General features: G+C 42.6%; 2 protein-coding genes and 1 long non-coding RNA gene across 3 annotated transcripts; all 3 read right to left on the minus strand.

The window, feature by feature from the left end:
* Positions 1-2,111: 2,111 nt before the first annotated feature.
* LOC134099135 (uncharacterized) lies at positions 2,112-8,230 on the minus strand. Its single transcript, XR_009941113.1, has 2 exons — positions 7,029-8,230; positions 2,112-6,784 (listed from the first exon to the last, which is right to left on the minus strand). It is a non-coding gene; the product is annotated as an uncharacterized LOC134099135 (long non-coding RNA).
* A 92-nt stretch (positions 8,231-8,322) lies between these two features.
* Positions 8,323-12,188, minus strand: nufip2 (nuclear FMR1 interacting protein 2). The gene is made up of 2 exons (XM_062551924.1): positions 11,900-12,188; positions 8,323-9,797 (listed from the first exon to the last, which is right to left on the minus strand). The coding sequence occupies exons 1-2, from the start codon at positions 12,045-12,047 to the stop codon at positions 8,494-8,496; spliced, it is 1,452 nt and encodes a 483-aa protein (XP_062407908.1). The 5' UTR covers positions 12,048-12,188; the 3' UTR covers positions 8,323-8,493.
* A 3,154-nt stretch (positions 12,189-15,342) lies between these two features.
* ttc36 (tetratricopeptide repeat domain 36) lies at positions 15,343-16,557 on the minus strand. The gene is made up of 3 exons (XM_062551696.1): positions 16,398-16,557; positions 15,917-16,105; positions 15,343-15,720 (listed from the first exon to the last, which is right to left on the minus strand). The coding sequence occupies exons 1-3, from the start codon at positions 16,501-16,503 to the stop codon at positions 15,452-15,454; spliced, it is 564 nt and encodes a 187-aa protein (XP_062407680.1). The 5' UTR covers positions 16,504-16,557; the 3' UTR covers positions 15,343-15,451.
* Between the last annotated feature and the right edge of the window lie 439 nt (positions 16,558-16,996).

The raw sequence follows: 16,996 nt of genomic DNA on the forward strand, positions 1-16,996 counted from the left end.
TCCTAGGCGATAATAACGGCGCGGAGCCCCAGAGTGCTCCTGGAAAGGTGTGAGATTTCACATCCGTGCTGCTCCACTTTCCGTCATTTAAAAAGCGATCCAGAAGGGGATGCTCCAGCCTCGGAGTCCAGGGACACCCATGGCAGTCATCATTAATGCATCTCAGGGCCCTCGGTTCCCTCCACAGAAAGGCGGGGATGCAGCAGCAGGAGCAGCACAGCTTCCTTTCATGTTGCCTCTGTCATGTTTTATGGATGCTGCCTTATTCTTTTAACTTGGTAAATAAGATAACATGAAGCGGGGACTGTGTTTGAAGTGGATTGGGGAATGCGTTGGAATTGGAATCGAAAAACAAAATAAATAGAGACCGTAAAATGTGAAATCCAGAGTTCCCAGGAAGTCTGTTAACTCTGGTCACAGAGACGGTGTACCAAAACACATATTTCAAGGCAGCACAAATTTTGGTGTACAGTCAAAATCAAGTCATTAAATCTGCAGGCCTCTTTTGATGAGGGATGCTTCATGAAACTAGACTTCAAAGGCATAAAATGATTATTCAGATTTACACTATGAAAAGAATATGTTTGCATGATAATGCAACAAAACTAACAGTAACCACAAAGGTAGGCTTCAAAGATGAGATAGCACAGTGAGGACTTACAATTTACCAGTATGATATCACAAACATACATTTGCATTGTTATCATACTGTGTGTAATAATACCTTTTCTTGTTTCAGCAATATTATAAACTGTGACTGTTTTATACACATGTGCAGACTTGGTGCTGGTGTTGATAAAAATGGGATATGGAAAAGATCAACTTCAATCCTCTATATCATAAATGGTGAGAACAAAGGAAAGAAAAAACATAGTTTTATGTTGATACAGCTGAACAGCTGAGAACAGAGGTATAACTGCTGCATTAGACTAACAGGTGCAACAACAGTCGTCTGAATATTTTCTAAAGGGATAAAACTAATTGCTATCCAAAGACATTATACTAGTAAATAGTAAAAAAGTGTGAGCACAAAAATTAAGTGTGAGCACAATTTTTTTTCAAATCTCTTTTCAAAAGTAATGGTCAACATTACACTAGTTTTTCCATATTTGTTAAATAGTACAATAGCGTCCTCTGCTGATGAAAATCCAACATTACAGACAAATAAATTAATTTCAGCAAAGATAATTTTAGTAGCCTACCTTCTGTTTCATCATAACACATGGTAAGTATAGCACATGTTCAGTATGTTGCAATACTTATGGTAAAAGGAGATGAGAGATGCATACATCTCCTGACCAAAGAACCCCCCTCGTCCAAGTTTAGTTGCCGGCCTCTCATCTGGCCTGTGTCTCAGCGAGTCACTCGGCCTGGCCGTCAGCCAGGTCCCGCGGGTGCTGACGGGGACTTTCCCAGGGGGAGCACACTCATGTGTGAGGATTCAGCTCATCTCACTGTTAGCTTTGGCAGGGGAGGTCATAGCACTGCATGTAAAACACACTTATGGAAAGCTGAGGGCAGAGGCTCTGAGATGAAAAAACAACACACCGTAGAGAAATCAGTAGTATCAAAGCACCATCTCAGATGTCTGAACTTGCACCTCACTAAATGTCCTCCTACGTTCACCATGTGCACTACAGTTAGACAGCCCACATTGAAGGTTACAGCCTGGCAAATATCTGACAATTACATTTAGATTGGATGAATAAATAAAGTGTATCTTTCAAGAGCTGAATTCTGACATTCCATTGTATAGGTATCTATATAAGTGAATGTTTCATGTCCTGGTTTTCTCATGCAGGCATCAACGGCATCAATCTTCCAGAAAAGAGCAAAAAAGAAGTCAGTGTTGAAATGTACACCAGTCTTCAATCTTAATATGTTTCATCAGCACTGCATCTATAATGAAAATCTTGTTTAAATTGAAAATCATAGTTGACAAAAAAAGGTCTTCTGTATAAGCTGCATATTAAATTTAGGACAAAACAAAGTCAGAATAAAGTCTTTTTTCCTCCAACAAGTTTATTAGCAGTGACACTAAGGTACTTTAAAACAATGCTGATCTCCCTCCCTCCCCCCATCCCATCAAGAATGGTAGGATATGGAAAGAGTGACACGAAGATGACATTTTTAATTAAAACGTTTTAACAGTCAAAACATGGCACAAAATTTAAGAGTGGGGAGATAAAGGAAAAAATGCAAGAACGTTATTCATACATGTTTGGATGATTATCAAGTGATTCCCATTTCAAATTTCTTTTCAGCACAGGCACCCTGAATATTTTTTTAAATCTTTTTTTTTTCCTTTTTCGACAATTCTCAAACATTACACTTTGCATATCATTGTGGGCAAGAATGAAGACACTCGCCCTCACTAACACAGAGACAAACAAACACACTCTCACACACACACACACACACTCATATATTCACTCATAGAGCTGAAGACCCCAGCCAAACAGAAAACCAAGACCAGGAGTTTAATCTTTAATCCTAGAACAGGACGGAGAAAGCGTCTGGATGAGAGGCATGTTAGGACTCGGGAGTTCAATGCAGATGAACAGCCACAATCCCAGTCCAGTTCCGGTCACGCCCCCTTCTCTCCCCTGTTCTCGGATGACGCCAGCTCGGCAAACTACACTAGTCCAGATGATGAGAGGAGGAGGTGATGTCACCCGATTAGCGTTCACAATTGATACTAATAAAACAAGTGCTCTTATTTGTTTTGCTTTTTTTGGCCTGGAAGATGGGGAGAGATTGGACAACTCACATAGGTTTTCCAATCTATGATACCCAAGCAACCAACTTTGGGCAAATTTCAAACACACGACTGTGGTACGTACCATGTTGAGAAATCTGGCCTTTTCAAGTGTCTTTGCTTACTGGCCTATTCGCTTCAAGCATGGCTACACATCACAGTCACATCTCTGAACTCCACCAATTCTTTGATTGTAAACTGCTCTGTGCACAAAGAATGTGTCTGGGCACGCCATAGGAAGGCCCCCTCATGGAGCCACCAACTCAAGAGGTCCAGAGTCCCCACTCATTTAGTTCTAAAGTGACGTACATATAAAGGGCATGTGGGACAGGCAGAGGTTTTTTCGCATATAGGTACGCACAAAATTAGAGTCTTTTGTGACAGACGATTTTTTTTTTTTTTTTTTTTTTTTTTTGAGGTGCAAGTCCATACTGTCAGCTGTTATTACTGTCCTCAGGTCCATTGTTTTTTTTTCCAACAACCAAAAGAAAGAGAACATTAACGAGACAACAGTCCCATTCTGCACGATTCTAGGAGAACGTGGTCATATCTGATAGAACCTTGCACAAAGTAAATTAACACTACAACCAATGAGTCAATTCCCGCTTTGACAGAAACTGTTGAGACAGGTTTACATTTTAAACAACTGCTAAGTTTCAAAAGAAGAAAACAAACAAACAAAAAAAAACAAACAAAAAAAATCGAGAAGAGCCCAACAAGTGCCTTCTCTACACAGCATGGAACAGCTCTTTGGACGTTAGTTTTCAGTTTAAAATGAGGAAAAAGCTGAAGTTATAACAAAAATGAAAAAAAAAAAAGCATTAAATAAAACCAAGAATTGCAATGTCATGCTACTTAAAATAGTGCGTTTTGATGGGGGGAAATGTGACATGAAAAGATACAGGTTGAAATCCCTTTGTCTGAAAATTAGATAGCCTACAACAGCGCATCAGGGGGGGGGGGAAGTAACAGCAGTGAACTACTTATGAACTCCCTGGAAACAGAAAAACAGACTGATCATGTGGTGCATGACTGAAAACTGACAAGGGCCTCCTTCCTGGATGCAAGTCAAACTTGAACAAAGACTGCAAGTTTAGAACAGTTTCACATAAGCTTATAACACTAACGACATAACTGTTATTCAAATGTGTGAAACCAGTAATAGAAATATATGGATACAAACTAAAACTCCTAAACTCACATAGTCGAGGTAAGGCTACACCCTTATCTGAGAGCAGCATGCCCAACATATAACACACACATGATCCGACCCAGCCTGTGTGTCAAAGCAGGTCAGCTGGGTCGCCAGGGGAGGCTGAGGGACAAGGGTCAAAAAGTGGGGAGGTCAACACAGTGTTGGTGAGAGGCCATCATAAACGCATTTAACAGTTAAAATAGCATGGATTAATCAGGCTTCAATTTACCTCTTCATCCCACTTTTACTGACATTACCAAGACACAAACATCATGACGCCATTAAAAGCAAAAAGTTGAAAAACAGCCCATGTTTCTTCTCTCCCAACACAGCAGTGTAAAGCTGGGACCAAAGCACAAAGAGAGAGGACTAAACCAAGTTTCACCTCTCAAATTCCAAATAATACGAGAGCTTGGCCTCAAGCAGTTGCAGTTGAAGACAAGGAAGAAGACAGTAAAAGAGAGGCGCTGTGGATATTGTTTTCAGTTTGGGCAATAACACTGGTGGTAAATTTAAGTTAAATTACAATAACGTCCTAAGCCTACCTGAGTGACTTGTTTTAATGTTTATATGCTTTAAAGCACAGCCAGCCAGAGGCTACTGTTAAGTTAGTATATTTTATTCTCTAGAACTGTTTCCATCACGTAGTGATATGTCTATTTATTAAAACGGCAACGGAAGTTAAAAATTAGATAAAGTGCTAATAATTTCTTATACTCAATTAACTTAATGGGTAAGGGAGGGAGAGAAAGATAGAGAAAAGGTTTTAGTATTCATTCTTTGATATTACTTAACTGAGAAACACTGAATTGATTTTTTTTTCTCTCTTCTTTTTCCAAGAGGGAAGACCTTTGAACATTAACCTATCCTACGAGGACAGCAGAGGAAAGGGGGAGGAGCACACAGTCAACCGAGGATACACAGGCCAATCAAAAGATGGGTGACAAAAATAAAGTCCTGTCTGTCTGCTGTGATAAACACCCCAGCAGCAGGCTGAACACAGGAACTAAGGCTTCCGAAGAAACACCCTTCCCCATACATACAGACAGTCACTCATCAACTTCAGGCTTTCGAAAGAGTAGCCCCTGATCTCATGCTCTAAGCCTCCCTAAACTCAACAGTAGTTGCTGCTGCTCTCTCTGTGCAAAATTACTTGGAGAAAAGAAAAATATTGAAGCAACTGAGTCTAAGCAGCAGCTCTATAAGACCAGGAAAGAATCAAATCAATTCTGCATATAATGTGAGACATACAAAAACATAAGACAGCCTAACATAAAAACGTAGGAAATACACCTTTCTGAGTATCTGGGTAAACAAAATTCTGAACATACAACACAGCATCAAGTTGATTCTGATTTCGTAGAGAAGCAAAGAGTCCATACAATGTGAACAGAATCCCACATAGACAAGGAAAAAAAAAAATAACGCAAATAAAACAGCATAGGCTTTGTCACCATTACCACAGCGACATGTTGTGCGGCAGGAACGTCTGTCTGGTGGTATCAGAGAGCCATTGATAAGACAACTGAAACAATAGCACTTTGAGATCTTTCCAATGGGAGAATGACGGCGACATACTGTGCTTGCCCATGAAGGAGACCTGGGAGGGGATGGGGGTCCGATTTGGACTTCGATCTGTCGTGCTTTCTGGATATCCACAAGAATATTCTCCTTGTCCATGACAAAAAAAGAACAGGCAGGCTAACAAACAAAGAAAGCGAAACAAAGAAAAACTTCAGTTTAGTGTTTACCAACAAATGTAGGACCCCCATCTTAGTCAGAAACTAACATTAAGACAATTATTTGCGCCCACAAGGCTTAGAGTAATTTGTTGTCTCCCAAGACATCTAAACTATCCGTTTTCTCAGATTAACCTGAATCTCAAGCAAGACACATATTCCCTCCGACGTCAGTGTTTGCCCTCTCTCCCCCTCCCACTCAATGTCATGAGGGCAGTCATTTGAGACACTCGCGTCTCCCAGTCTGTACGTCTGCACAAATTCCAGGACGCGTCCGAACAGTTCAGGAGTCTTCTGAACGGTCTGAATTCGCACTGGAAAAAAAAATAGAGGCATCTAAAGGACTGCAACTCCTCTTTCCCTCAGAGGAAGCAGTGACGGGACGAGTCTGAAGCATCTCCCCCCTCAGTTTATGAGACTCAGAGGCTTCAGCTGAGCGCCTTGACAATAACGGTATTTCTTTGTTCAGAAAGTGTTTATGTGCGTGTAGGTGTGTGTGTGTGTGTGTGTGTGTGTGTTTGTGTTTATGTGTGTGTGTGTATGTATGCTGTTGTCCAGAGCACATTTTTTTGTTATTTTTTTGTTTTTTGGAAATTAAGGACACACCATCCGCAGTCTCATTTGACTGCTTCTTCCACTGACAACAGACAGCATTTCTGACCACTTCTATCAAGCTTTGTTGAGGAGAATAAGGAGGAACAACCGCGCCACTCAAGTCATCCATTTCACCGATTGTCTCGCAGTTTCTTCAGGCTGCCTCCTTATCCCCCCTTTCCCCACACATTTTGCTATTGCTGACTAACCACACATTGGTCTGTGTGGACAACTTTCCCACACAGCTTCTCCATCACACTCTAAAGATTCAGCTCAAAATCAACAATGTTTTTGTTTAGCAAGAGTATCCATGTCCCTTTCACACAGCATGTACTCCACTTTGTTGTTGATGGGTTTTTTTTTGTTTGTTTTTGTTTCATTTCATTTCTGCCAGCAGCAGCAGTGTCCCAGCTGAAGACGTTTTAGTGTTATCCAGGTTGTCACTTCACTGTTTGGGTCCGTCCTTTGTGTCTCTGTAGAGGACGATTCTTTTTGGATCTGCGGAAGGAGAGAGGATGATTTAGGTCATGTGACCAATATGACTCAGGATTTCTTAGGTTTCAGGTTGAAACAGAACTCAAAAACACAAGGCTCCTAAAGTAGTGTTTCTGAAACAGAACTAAGTAGTCTGTGAATATATGAACCTTTCAGAGAGTACCTTTAAATAAAGAGGAGCAATAGCCATGATTATTTGAAGGAGCAACAAATGTCAAACATAAATGAGAAGGCAAAAACACCTTACCTTGTTTTTGTAAATTCAGAATATATTCCATTTCTGAAAAAGAGCAATGAAACAATAAATACCCATGAGAAGACTAAAAAAAGACCACTCAGCTGTAACAGTGTCGTAACTTAAAAGGAAACCGAAATAGCTTATAATTTCTGTCCTACAGTTTGAAACATTAGTTTGAAATAGTGATTGCTGAAATAGATGGGCGACTTAAATTGGAACAAAGAGTAGCAGTCTAGGAACAGACAACTTAGGCTTGGAACAGACCTCATAATTTTTCAATCGCACTCGCATACGACACTGAGCAGACCAAACCTACAAATGGATCCGGTCTTGTACGATTGGGAATTAGTTATGAGCACAAACATATCGATTGAGCAGTTGATGTTAAATATTTGCAACCATGGCGACCATAGAACAGACCCGTCAAGATAACATCAAACACGTTTCATTAAATCTGGATTGGATCAACAATGGAAAGAAACACAGAGGATTCAAATCTGTCACCCAAAAACATATACGATTCCTGCCATGATTGAACACTGTGACTCCCGTTAACTCCCTCAGATTTCCCATTATTCATTTGAAAGGCCGTTCCCATCCTTTCAGAATCAGGCTTAAAATCGTGAGGTCTGTTCCCAGCATTAAGCTGGCTGCTGATTAAGCTGTACAATTTTCATGAACAGTATCCTAAAAGAACACATCGGGAATTAAGCATGACCAAAAGCTGACCTTTGTTCCCTCATTTGTTTAATACACTAACACAGAAACCTAGGATCATATCTGAGTGTCACATCACAGTGTTGGGTTTCTCTAATGCCCCATACTTACAATTGCGATTTACCCCCCTCTTTAAAAAAAATAAATAAAAATACTCTGCAGCCAAATTACGCTTTAGGTGTGATAAATTACAGCAGCTTTTAATCAAACATCCCCCAGCTAGATCTCCTCTCAAGCCTTAGTATGGCCCTGCTCTCTGGCCACGGCCAGCACAGGGGCAGTGTTTGTTGGGGAAGCCTGAAGCAGATCTACCCCGAGGTCCTTAGCAGAGAAGAGCTGAACACTATTGCACTGAGGTTCCTGGGCTCATCTTTAGGGGCTCCAGAGGGAAGGGAAGGGGTCTGCAGCAAGCCTCCCTCCTGAGCCAGAGGCCCGGGAGAGGAGCGGAGGTTGACCACTCTGCTGAAGAGAGGGGCAAGTTCGCTTCTCCAGCTCATAGGCCTTGGGGAAAGGGGGGTGCTCCTGTCTCTGGGACGCAGTGGTGGAGCCCTGTGGAGGCAGAGGACCAGAGGGGAATCCGCCCTGGAAGGTCACCACCGTGGCCTGCCCTACCCTCTGTCCGGATGACGGCGTCCCCACCACCAGTGCTGCTCCCGCTGTCAGGTCCAGCGCTGGGCTCGTTGATGAAAGACAGCCCCACTGGTTCTGAAAGATCTCCCCCAGTGACTTCTGGTGAGCCGGCGCAGTGGAGGCCGGGTTAGATGCAGACCCTGCCGCAACGGAGGAGAGAGGAGGATGGGGGCGGCGGGTCAGCTTGGCGGCCGCTGGGGAGCGACAGTTGCATATTAGACAGGGGTCCGGCCGCATGCGGGTAAACAAACAGGCTGGGCTTCCGGGGCTCCGCCACCACAGGCGTGCCGCCCATGCCGGGGATGGCAGACGAGGACAGGGGGGATGCTACATTCTCACCTCCCTGGATGGGGGAGACCAGCATGGACGCAGTACCAGAAGCAGCTGGGGTGTTAAAGGGAGCACCAGGCAAGGGGCAGCCATTGTTGCCGCCCTCTGCTGAGGGTAGAGGCCCATTGGTAAAGCTGGTCGAGGTGATGGTCTTCACAGCAGACATGGGCACCTGCGAGAGTTTGCCTGGCATCTGCGGGGCGGCAGGCAGAAGGAGTGGGTCCCTTTCAGCTGCAGAACATGCTTGGGCCGTAGCCCTGTTGAGGTTCTCCTTCACTTTGCTTGCATAACTAATCTTAGGCACTATCTTAGCGCTGCTGTTGTCCACGGGAAAGACGGGCGGTGGCTTGAACAGTGTCCACGAGTCGTCTTTAGCCGCAGCAGAAGCGGCAGCCGTGGCCGCCTTGGCTTTGACGGGTCGCTCCTCAAATTTTTTACCAGCCGCCTTGCCTTCCGAGTTCTTCCGCGGAAACTCGCCTGGGGGAAGGGCAGGAGCGGAGGGGGCGACTGGTGCTTCTCGAATCCTGCCGTTGCCGTGCACCCCCGAGGATGGGTGTTTGTCGGCAGGCTCGGCAGATGGAGGCGGCTCCGGCTGCTGCTTGCCTGCGGGCGCTGAATGCATGGCCTTTGCCGTCTGCGCCACAATCACAATGTCCCCAGCCGCAGCTTTCGCACTGCGCTGACCGTTCCGACGCTTCTTAGGTGTAGTGTAGCCGTTCTCAGATCCGCTGCCGTCGTTGTCCGTCAGTGTCCCTGGCTTCCCAGGATAACCATTGGAAAGTGGGCTAGAACTGGCACCAGAGGCCACAATGCCGTTGAGTGACACTAGAGCCTCCTTCTTACCCTCCAGTGTCTTAAGGTCAGGTGGGCGGTCATTCGGGCAGTCCATGTTGCTTTTAGTGTCACCACTGCTACCTCCTTCTCCTCCTCTACGTTCCACTGCCCCGTGGAAAGCAGCCGTCTTTGAGGAAGGTCTGGATTTCAGGGGGTGCTCTAAGGGGCGTCTGTCGTCATGGCCACTGTGTATATGGATGCTGTCTGGATTCAAGGCAGTGGCAATCTCCTCTCCCTCCCTAATGACTCCGTTTACTTTTCCATAACCTGCCGAAGATAAAAACAAAAAGCAGATTCTGTTCAAATGTAACCGACGAGGCACCTGTAAATAAACATCAAGTTACAGGTAGCACTTGCCATCACCACCAGATTGTTCTACTGTGTCAAAACAGAGTGGATGCCTGCTTGAGTGTCAGACAAGCAGAATGGGAACACTAGAAGCAAAGAGGGTGTTTCAAGTGGCCAAACGCCAGGTCCACCTGAGGCACTGCCAGATTCCTCTCAGGTTAAAACTTGGCTTAACAAAGGAACAACTTCTCACCACCGCTTACAAACACACCCTGAACACATCCTATAAAGGCTCACATGCAGTATGTAATACACTGTCTATTATTAAATTAGGTTATTTGAGAATTCAATCATTTCAAGGCACTATTTAGAATCAGAATCAGCTTTATTCTTCAAATAAATAAATGATTATGCCTATACATTTGAAAAAGGGCATAAATCGACTTAGGCCGCAACACTCCATCCTTACTGGGACAAACTTATCTTACTGTTTACAAGTTCTTTAAATAGTTGCAAGCCAGATGACCACGTCAGGAGAAATATAATATGGCGCTGCAACTCCTGAACTGATCCGTGACATGGTATTCTGACACCTCAGCACTCTAGCGCAGAAAATATTAGTTAAAAATGTATGGGCATGCAAATAAGGCACTATACTGGCGCATGGATGTGCATTCCGTCGACAACACTGACGTGTCCATCCATTGATCCAGAGAAATGTTTAACGTTACTGTATTCCTGACACATACAATCCCTCTAGGGTTTATCACTGCTTAAGTCAATGTTAGTTTGAGCCCATCTAGTGCACATAAAGGTTGTTAACTAACGTTACCCATGTTTTTTTTACCATTTTATTCTTGATAGTTACAAGATAACAATTTGGCTGCATTCTAGAATCAAAACACACAACGTTATGGCAAGCTAGCCAAGTAATGTTAACGTTAACAGTTACTTCGGTAGTTTTCATGCTAGCTAGTGTGGACGGTTCGCGTAACGTAAATTGGCCAAACCAAGTTGCGTGAAAGCAACTCAACGGTCTTAATATTCAATCGATGAAGAGACGGGTCACACTGATCTCAAATTGGCCAGCGTTACCATTTTTGGTAGCAACTAGCCCAATTCGGTAGACAAACTGCTAGCTAACTCACGTTAGCTTGGTTGCTCGGTATGCAACTTATTTTTTTCCAAGTTACCGTAAAAACGGATCGAGAAATCCACCCAAAATAACGACGGGGAGATTATCAGTTTTGTTAGCATTTGCGTGCTTTTGTTGTATAATGCCGAACTGTGGTTAATCCTAAATTGCTAAGGTTAAACATTTCCAGCAAACCTCGCCAGTCTAAAATTCTTGACAGGCCTGCTCACATGACTGACAGAGTGACACGAGAGCAACAGGCCCTGAAGACCGACTCGCCAGTTAGCAACCAAGCGATGTAGCCTCTGTAGCCACCTAGCTGGCTAATGTGCAAACAGTTTAAGTTTGACAATCGTTTGATTAGCATATATAGTTGGCATCGACGTTGGTGGTATCAGTCATATGTCAACTGTAAAACTTAAGTACTTATATGCATATTTCAGAATGGGTTTATGCCATTTTGCACCCAACATGGCGGACAGGAAATAGCAATAGTACAGGCGAACGAGCAAGAACATTCCAAGAGAGCCGGTTCGAGTTGCTGGGAAGCGACTGAGCTAGCTAGTTAAGAAAGCTAGGCATCGGAGTCGTCTGCAAAGTCTATTCAAGTGCAAACGAACAACAAACTATGACAGCATCTTCTGTGATTGTAAATGTTGTTAATGAACACAGGACAATTTAAAGTTATCTACTAGTGTAGGAGCCCTCAGATGAATGGGCAGAAACCGGTGCACAAGGTCAATGTCCACACATGCTAGTAGATAGCAAGGGAGCTAATATTAGCCATTGTGCTAACACAAGTATCTCAACATCAGTACCTAAGACACTCCCTAGTAACTTTCACTGATAGATTCCTCTAGCTAACTAGCATTAGCTAGAAAAACATGATCTGGACCCAAGCAAGGTCTTCGCCTGAAGTTTGAGATGGTTCCTTCTGACAACTGACCAGTTTTCTTCGTCGACGTTTCCTCGTCCTGGTGCTGGCAGTGGCACTGATCATTATTCACCAATTTGTTCAATCGATCAGGGTTGCTTTCCGCTTCTCCATGATTAGAATATCTCCCGAGCGTCCCTTCGTTGGGCCGTTCCTCCATTGAACTACAGTGCGAGTGTCAGTGAGAGCACTGGGGACTCACCGAATGACTAGACATTTGTATTGCCCAATCAACGCCAGCGTTTTCAGGGATGCCAGTGCGACGGAATCATGCCTTCCTGCCTATACGGAGGCCAGGAGATGCGGCCGTCGGCGGCAACGCAAATGTTTGAAAATAATGTCTTAAAATTTGCTGCGCCCCCTACTTCTCAGGTTTCTGAACATGCGCATGACATCTAGGCCTTTAGTCAGCCAGACTATTGGGATGTTTTTTGTTCTTGACCTTATTCTTGTGTGATTTAGGCTACTATGCGTTAATGATTATGACTGGGATTGGACAAAACTGCACTGAAAAATGTTATGGTAGCAGGCCTACCATATTCAGCTCAATGCCTTTCCCCTGCTGCATGATACAGCAAAAAACATGAGAGATCAGACCAGGCAATATATATTTTTATTTAAGTTTAGTGTGATCTGAACCCATTGCCACCGTTTTCTAGTTGGTTTGGAGCCTGCATGTGTTTTTGCTATAGTCCATCTATGTTGTGTGTTTGTTTTCTTTAGAGCGTTAGCCTGGGTCATCAAACATCAAAGTCCCAGTAGGACTAGAGAGTCTCTGGAGCCTATTCCTATTTTCTTAATTCTGAGGGACGTTGGCTGCATTGATGTGGCCATTCCTAACATGAGAGATCAGACCAGGCAATATTTATTTAAGTTTAGTGTGATCTGAACCCATTGCCACCGTTTTCTAGTTGGTTTGGAGCCTGCATGTGTTTTTGCTATAGTCCATCTATGTTGTGTGTTTGTTTTCTTTAGAGCGTTAGCCTGGGTCATCAAACATCAAAGTCCCAGTAGGACTAGAGAGTCTCTGGAGCCTATTCCTATTTTCTTAATTCTGAGGGACGTTGGCTGCATTGATGTGGCCATTCTTGCTTCAATCAGTGCTATACATCCATTAAGTGGGTCTTTCGTCTAGTGAAAGTCATGCTGGAGATCAGGAAATGACTGCTATTCAAGTGTTTCAAGTTGGAGGTGATGCGAGAACTTTGCATTGATAGAAAATCTTTTGCAATCCTTCATAACTGTCTCACAGCTGGGGGCATCAGAGGCTGTTGATGCCATTGCTGTGTGTTCCGTGGTGGTGTGTGTCCACTGTTATTTGTGATGGTTAAATGCTTCTTTGTTATTAAATACATCAGCCTATATTTGGATTAATTAGGTCATAAACTATCCAATTCCACAGACCAAAATAGTCCAATCTCGTTTGAAGACTCACCGATCATGAATGTTTTATAACATTTAACATGTTTGATAACATTCTGTAGGCTAATCATCTTATTAAAAACATGTATATGACAAGTGTCTGATCCTATAATCTGATCCTATAATCATGATTCTAACCCCTTCATCTATAGATGTAGGGGTTACTGCAGGGGAAGTCCATATCTTCCCTTTTTTATAAAAAGATCCAGCTTACCTGCCCCGACACTGATGGGATCGAAAGGCCTTCATATCAAATACTGCAAATAGGCCTAGTGCATGGAATTGAAATGGTCAACCAGCCAGAAACTCACTGAAAAATTGTCTCTCAGTCCAATTAACTACTTCTTGTAAGCAAGAAGAATATGAAATTGCAATTTCACATGTTGTTAAAGGAGATTTGTAAGGCGATGATCGGCCTAACAAAACCAAAACCCTGCACAGCATTTCTCTGAGAACACTGAAAGGAGGGGAGATACACTTTCTTGTGTTTCATTTGGCCCTTGGTTCAAATATGTGCATTGTTTTGGACAAATGCATCTGCTCATCATCATCATTTTAAATATAGACTGAACATAAACGTAATCAAATGCGATGTCCTGTGCCACCGCTGATAGCACCTTTAACCACATTTGTAAAAAATCTGGCTAAAAGAAATGCAAGTCAGTGTGGATTTCCATCAGCTAAATAGCAAATGAGCATGCTTCTAATCAATGGAGGACATTGGTGTATTTCAAAAATTGACAGCTGTGGATTTCAGAACTTATGGTTCCCTGCATTTCTCGTCTGGATTTCATTTGAAAAGAACATTATACGGAAACATGGTGCTATATGGGGTCTTCCCTTTACCTACCACTAGATGGAGCCACTAGGACTTTAAGCCTAGAACTTACACAGTAACAGGCACTAAACAGGCATACACATCATCTGGAATAGGCCTAAAACCTCGTTGTTCTCTGCATTCACCCAGAACTGAGGAAGTCACACTGAGAGTAACATTGGCCTATGTTGATTTACTGTGAAAGAATATCAAGTCTCTTTTGTGTTTTTGCATTTGAGTGTCTTTCGTGGCTTTTTGAACTTCTTTTCTATTGTTGAAATTTCAGTTCAACAATAAATTGGATGCATCATGGAGCAAGCAGTTGGAGTCTCTCCTTCTCTTGAATTGTCTTGTTGAACTTAATTATTTAAATTAGTGTCACTACAGCTATAAGTTCAGGTCCTGAACCTGACAATGTGACATTTTTTGTGCTGGCTTTCAGTGTTAATATTACATTTGAGATAATATCCTGTATTTATACATCAGGGAGCCCAGAAGTAACAGTAAAGAAACTGTTGCAGACAATACTGAAAACAATTTTCAGACTAGCACCATTTCTTACAGAAATATAGCTTGATTCATTGGACCCAACATTTCCCATTTCCTTCATATACAGTATAATGATTAATTCAGTTAAATGTTTGCTAAACTTTTCAAGATGAACTGATTTGTACTGCATCTGGGCCTTAAAGGCAGCCTCAGCAAGTCAGCCAGAGACCATATGCAATGTATTTGTCTTCTATAGGCCTACTTAATCTATTTGATGAAGAATGTTTTCTTTGAACAAATTTCATGTCATCATGCAAAACTAACATGATGACTAAAACCCAAACTTTTCTTCTGCCTGGTTATAGACACAAGGAAAAGTGGACCAGGTGCATTTTTCAGAATGACTTTGTTCTACATTTTCAATTTGTATTACTTCTGATGTGTAGCTATATGATTGTAATAAGACTTAATCTGCCAACCCAACGTGGTTATCTCATGCACATACTGTAGGATGCACACTGACATCAAAAGAGCATAAATAGACCTCTAAAACAGAACTGTTTCCTGTCCTTATACCTTGAGTTACAACTAATTGACTTTGTGATTTATGACTGGCTTCATGTTACATATGGTCACTTGGAGACTGAAACATGCATGTCTGATTCTTCTTTTAAAAAGGAACTGTATCCACTGTAAGATGAAATAGATACAATAAATATTCAAAGAGTATGAATTAATGCTGATTTTTTATTGATGTTTTATATATAACGTTATTGATGTACAGATGTACAAACTTTGAATGTAAACCTTCAGAGGCAGACTGTAAAACTGTCCTCCTACTGCATCTCTGGCACATCAGGGTTCCGTAGCTTGTTAATGACCTCAGATAGCATGCGATTACACAGAGCAGCGTACGGATTAAGCAGCACAGCCTGCTGCTGTGCAAACTTGCTGCCCAGCGCAGCTGCCCGTGTAAAATCCTGCCTTGCCTCTTCCCTCTGGTTTCCCAGGCGAAATAAGAGACCTCGCTGCACCAAGGCTTGGCATGCAGTGCGCCCAGTTCCTCCACTCAGAGTGATGGCACGCTCAAGGTCCAGAATGGCTCCTGAAGGGATGAAAATACCATCAAGCAATAAATAATTCCTATACGGAATGCTTCAGGGACGAGAATGATTTCAAATACTTTATAGGTTAGGTTACATTAGCTATTGTCTCAACACAAATACTCAAACCCCCCAAGAAGACTTAGTGGAAGAATCCTGATTAGACTCCATTTGTATCAGGACACAGCCCAGGCTCACCTGCTGTGTCCCCTAGAAGCCGGCGTGTTTGGGCACGGTTGTTGTAGGCCGAGGGACGCTCTGGCAGTAGCTGAACAGCCTGGTCGAAGAACTGGAGTGCCGTCTGGTTGTCTCCAGACTCTGCAGCTGACACCCCCTGCAACTCCAACTGCTTAACTTGAATCACCAAGCTTGGGTCAAAGGTACTGTCTGGGGGCAATAACAAAGTTGTTTAGATTTTGTACATACCATAAACAAATATTAGATTTGAGGTATTCACTAAGAGTAGGTATTCTATGGAAAAATCCGCAAACTATACAGGGTGCTTTAGAATATAGTTGTCATCTGTAAAATTCATAAACATGCGTAAAATATCCAATGATATGGTAATCATGCAACAGTAACATCCCTCCATACTTCAAATATCTTTTCAGTAGATTCCTAAATGGTAATTGTGAGATCAGAAGCAGGAGAAATATTTAGGATGTTCTAATGCAATTACCATCATCGGTGAGATCCTCTTCTTGATTCAAATAGGGCACGTCCCCCAATGGAGTGTTAGGGTTGAATATTGCCTGCAGTACAGCCTTATCGTGTGCCGTGGCCATTTTTTGTCAGCGAGATGACTTCAAGAAAGTTTGTAATCCTGCAGTGCGTATTTTGGTCAATTCTCCTCCAATAGAGTGTATATTCAGCCAATCAGAAAAGGGGGTGTAGGCAGGAGGACTTTGAAATCCTGAGAGAACATCTGTATTTGCTTAAGGGGGAAATGCTATTGTGGGGTGAGGGTATTTCACTTAAGCAGTGGAAATATGCTGCTTGAATGTCTAAATATGTACAGTGCATTCAGAAAGTAAGGCTCCTCACTTTTCTTATGCTGCAGCAACCTTATGATGAAATCTTTACATTTGTTTTTCCTTCACCACAGCAAACCCAATATGCCATGGAATGTTTTTAATAGTTTTGCAAATGTATTAAAAAAAAGGGAAAAAATGGAATATCACATTGAGATAAGTATTCATCAGACTTTGCAAGTGACATCGCACATCTGTTTTGTGGTAAAAATATTCTGCCTTATAAAAAGTGTAATCCAAATTACAG

This window comes from Sardina pilchardus, chromosome 13 (genome assembly GCF_963854185.1).
Source record: "Sardina pilchardus chromosome 13, fSarPil1.1, whole genome shotgun sequence".
In the NCBI taxonomy this organism is placed as follows: Eukaryota; Metazoa; Chordata; class Actinopteri; order Clupeiformes; family Clupeidae; genus Sardina; species Sardina pilchardus.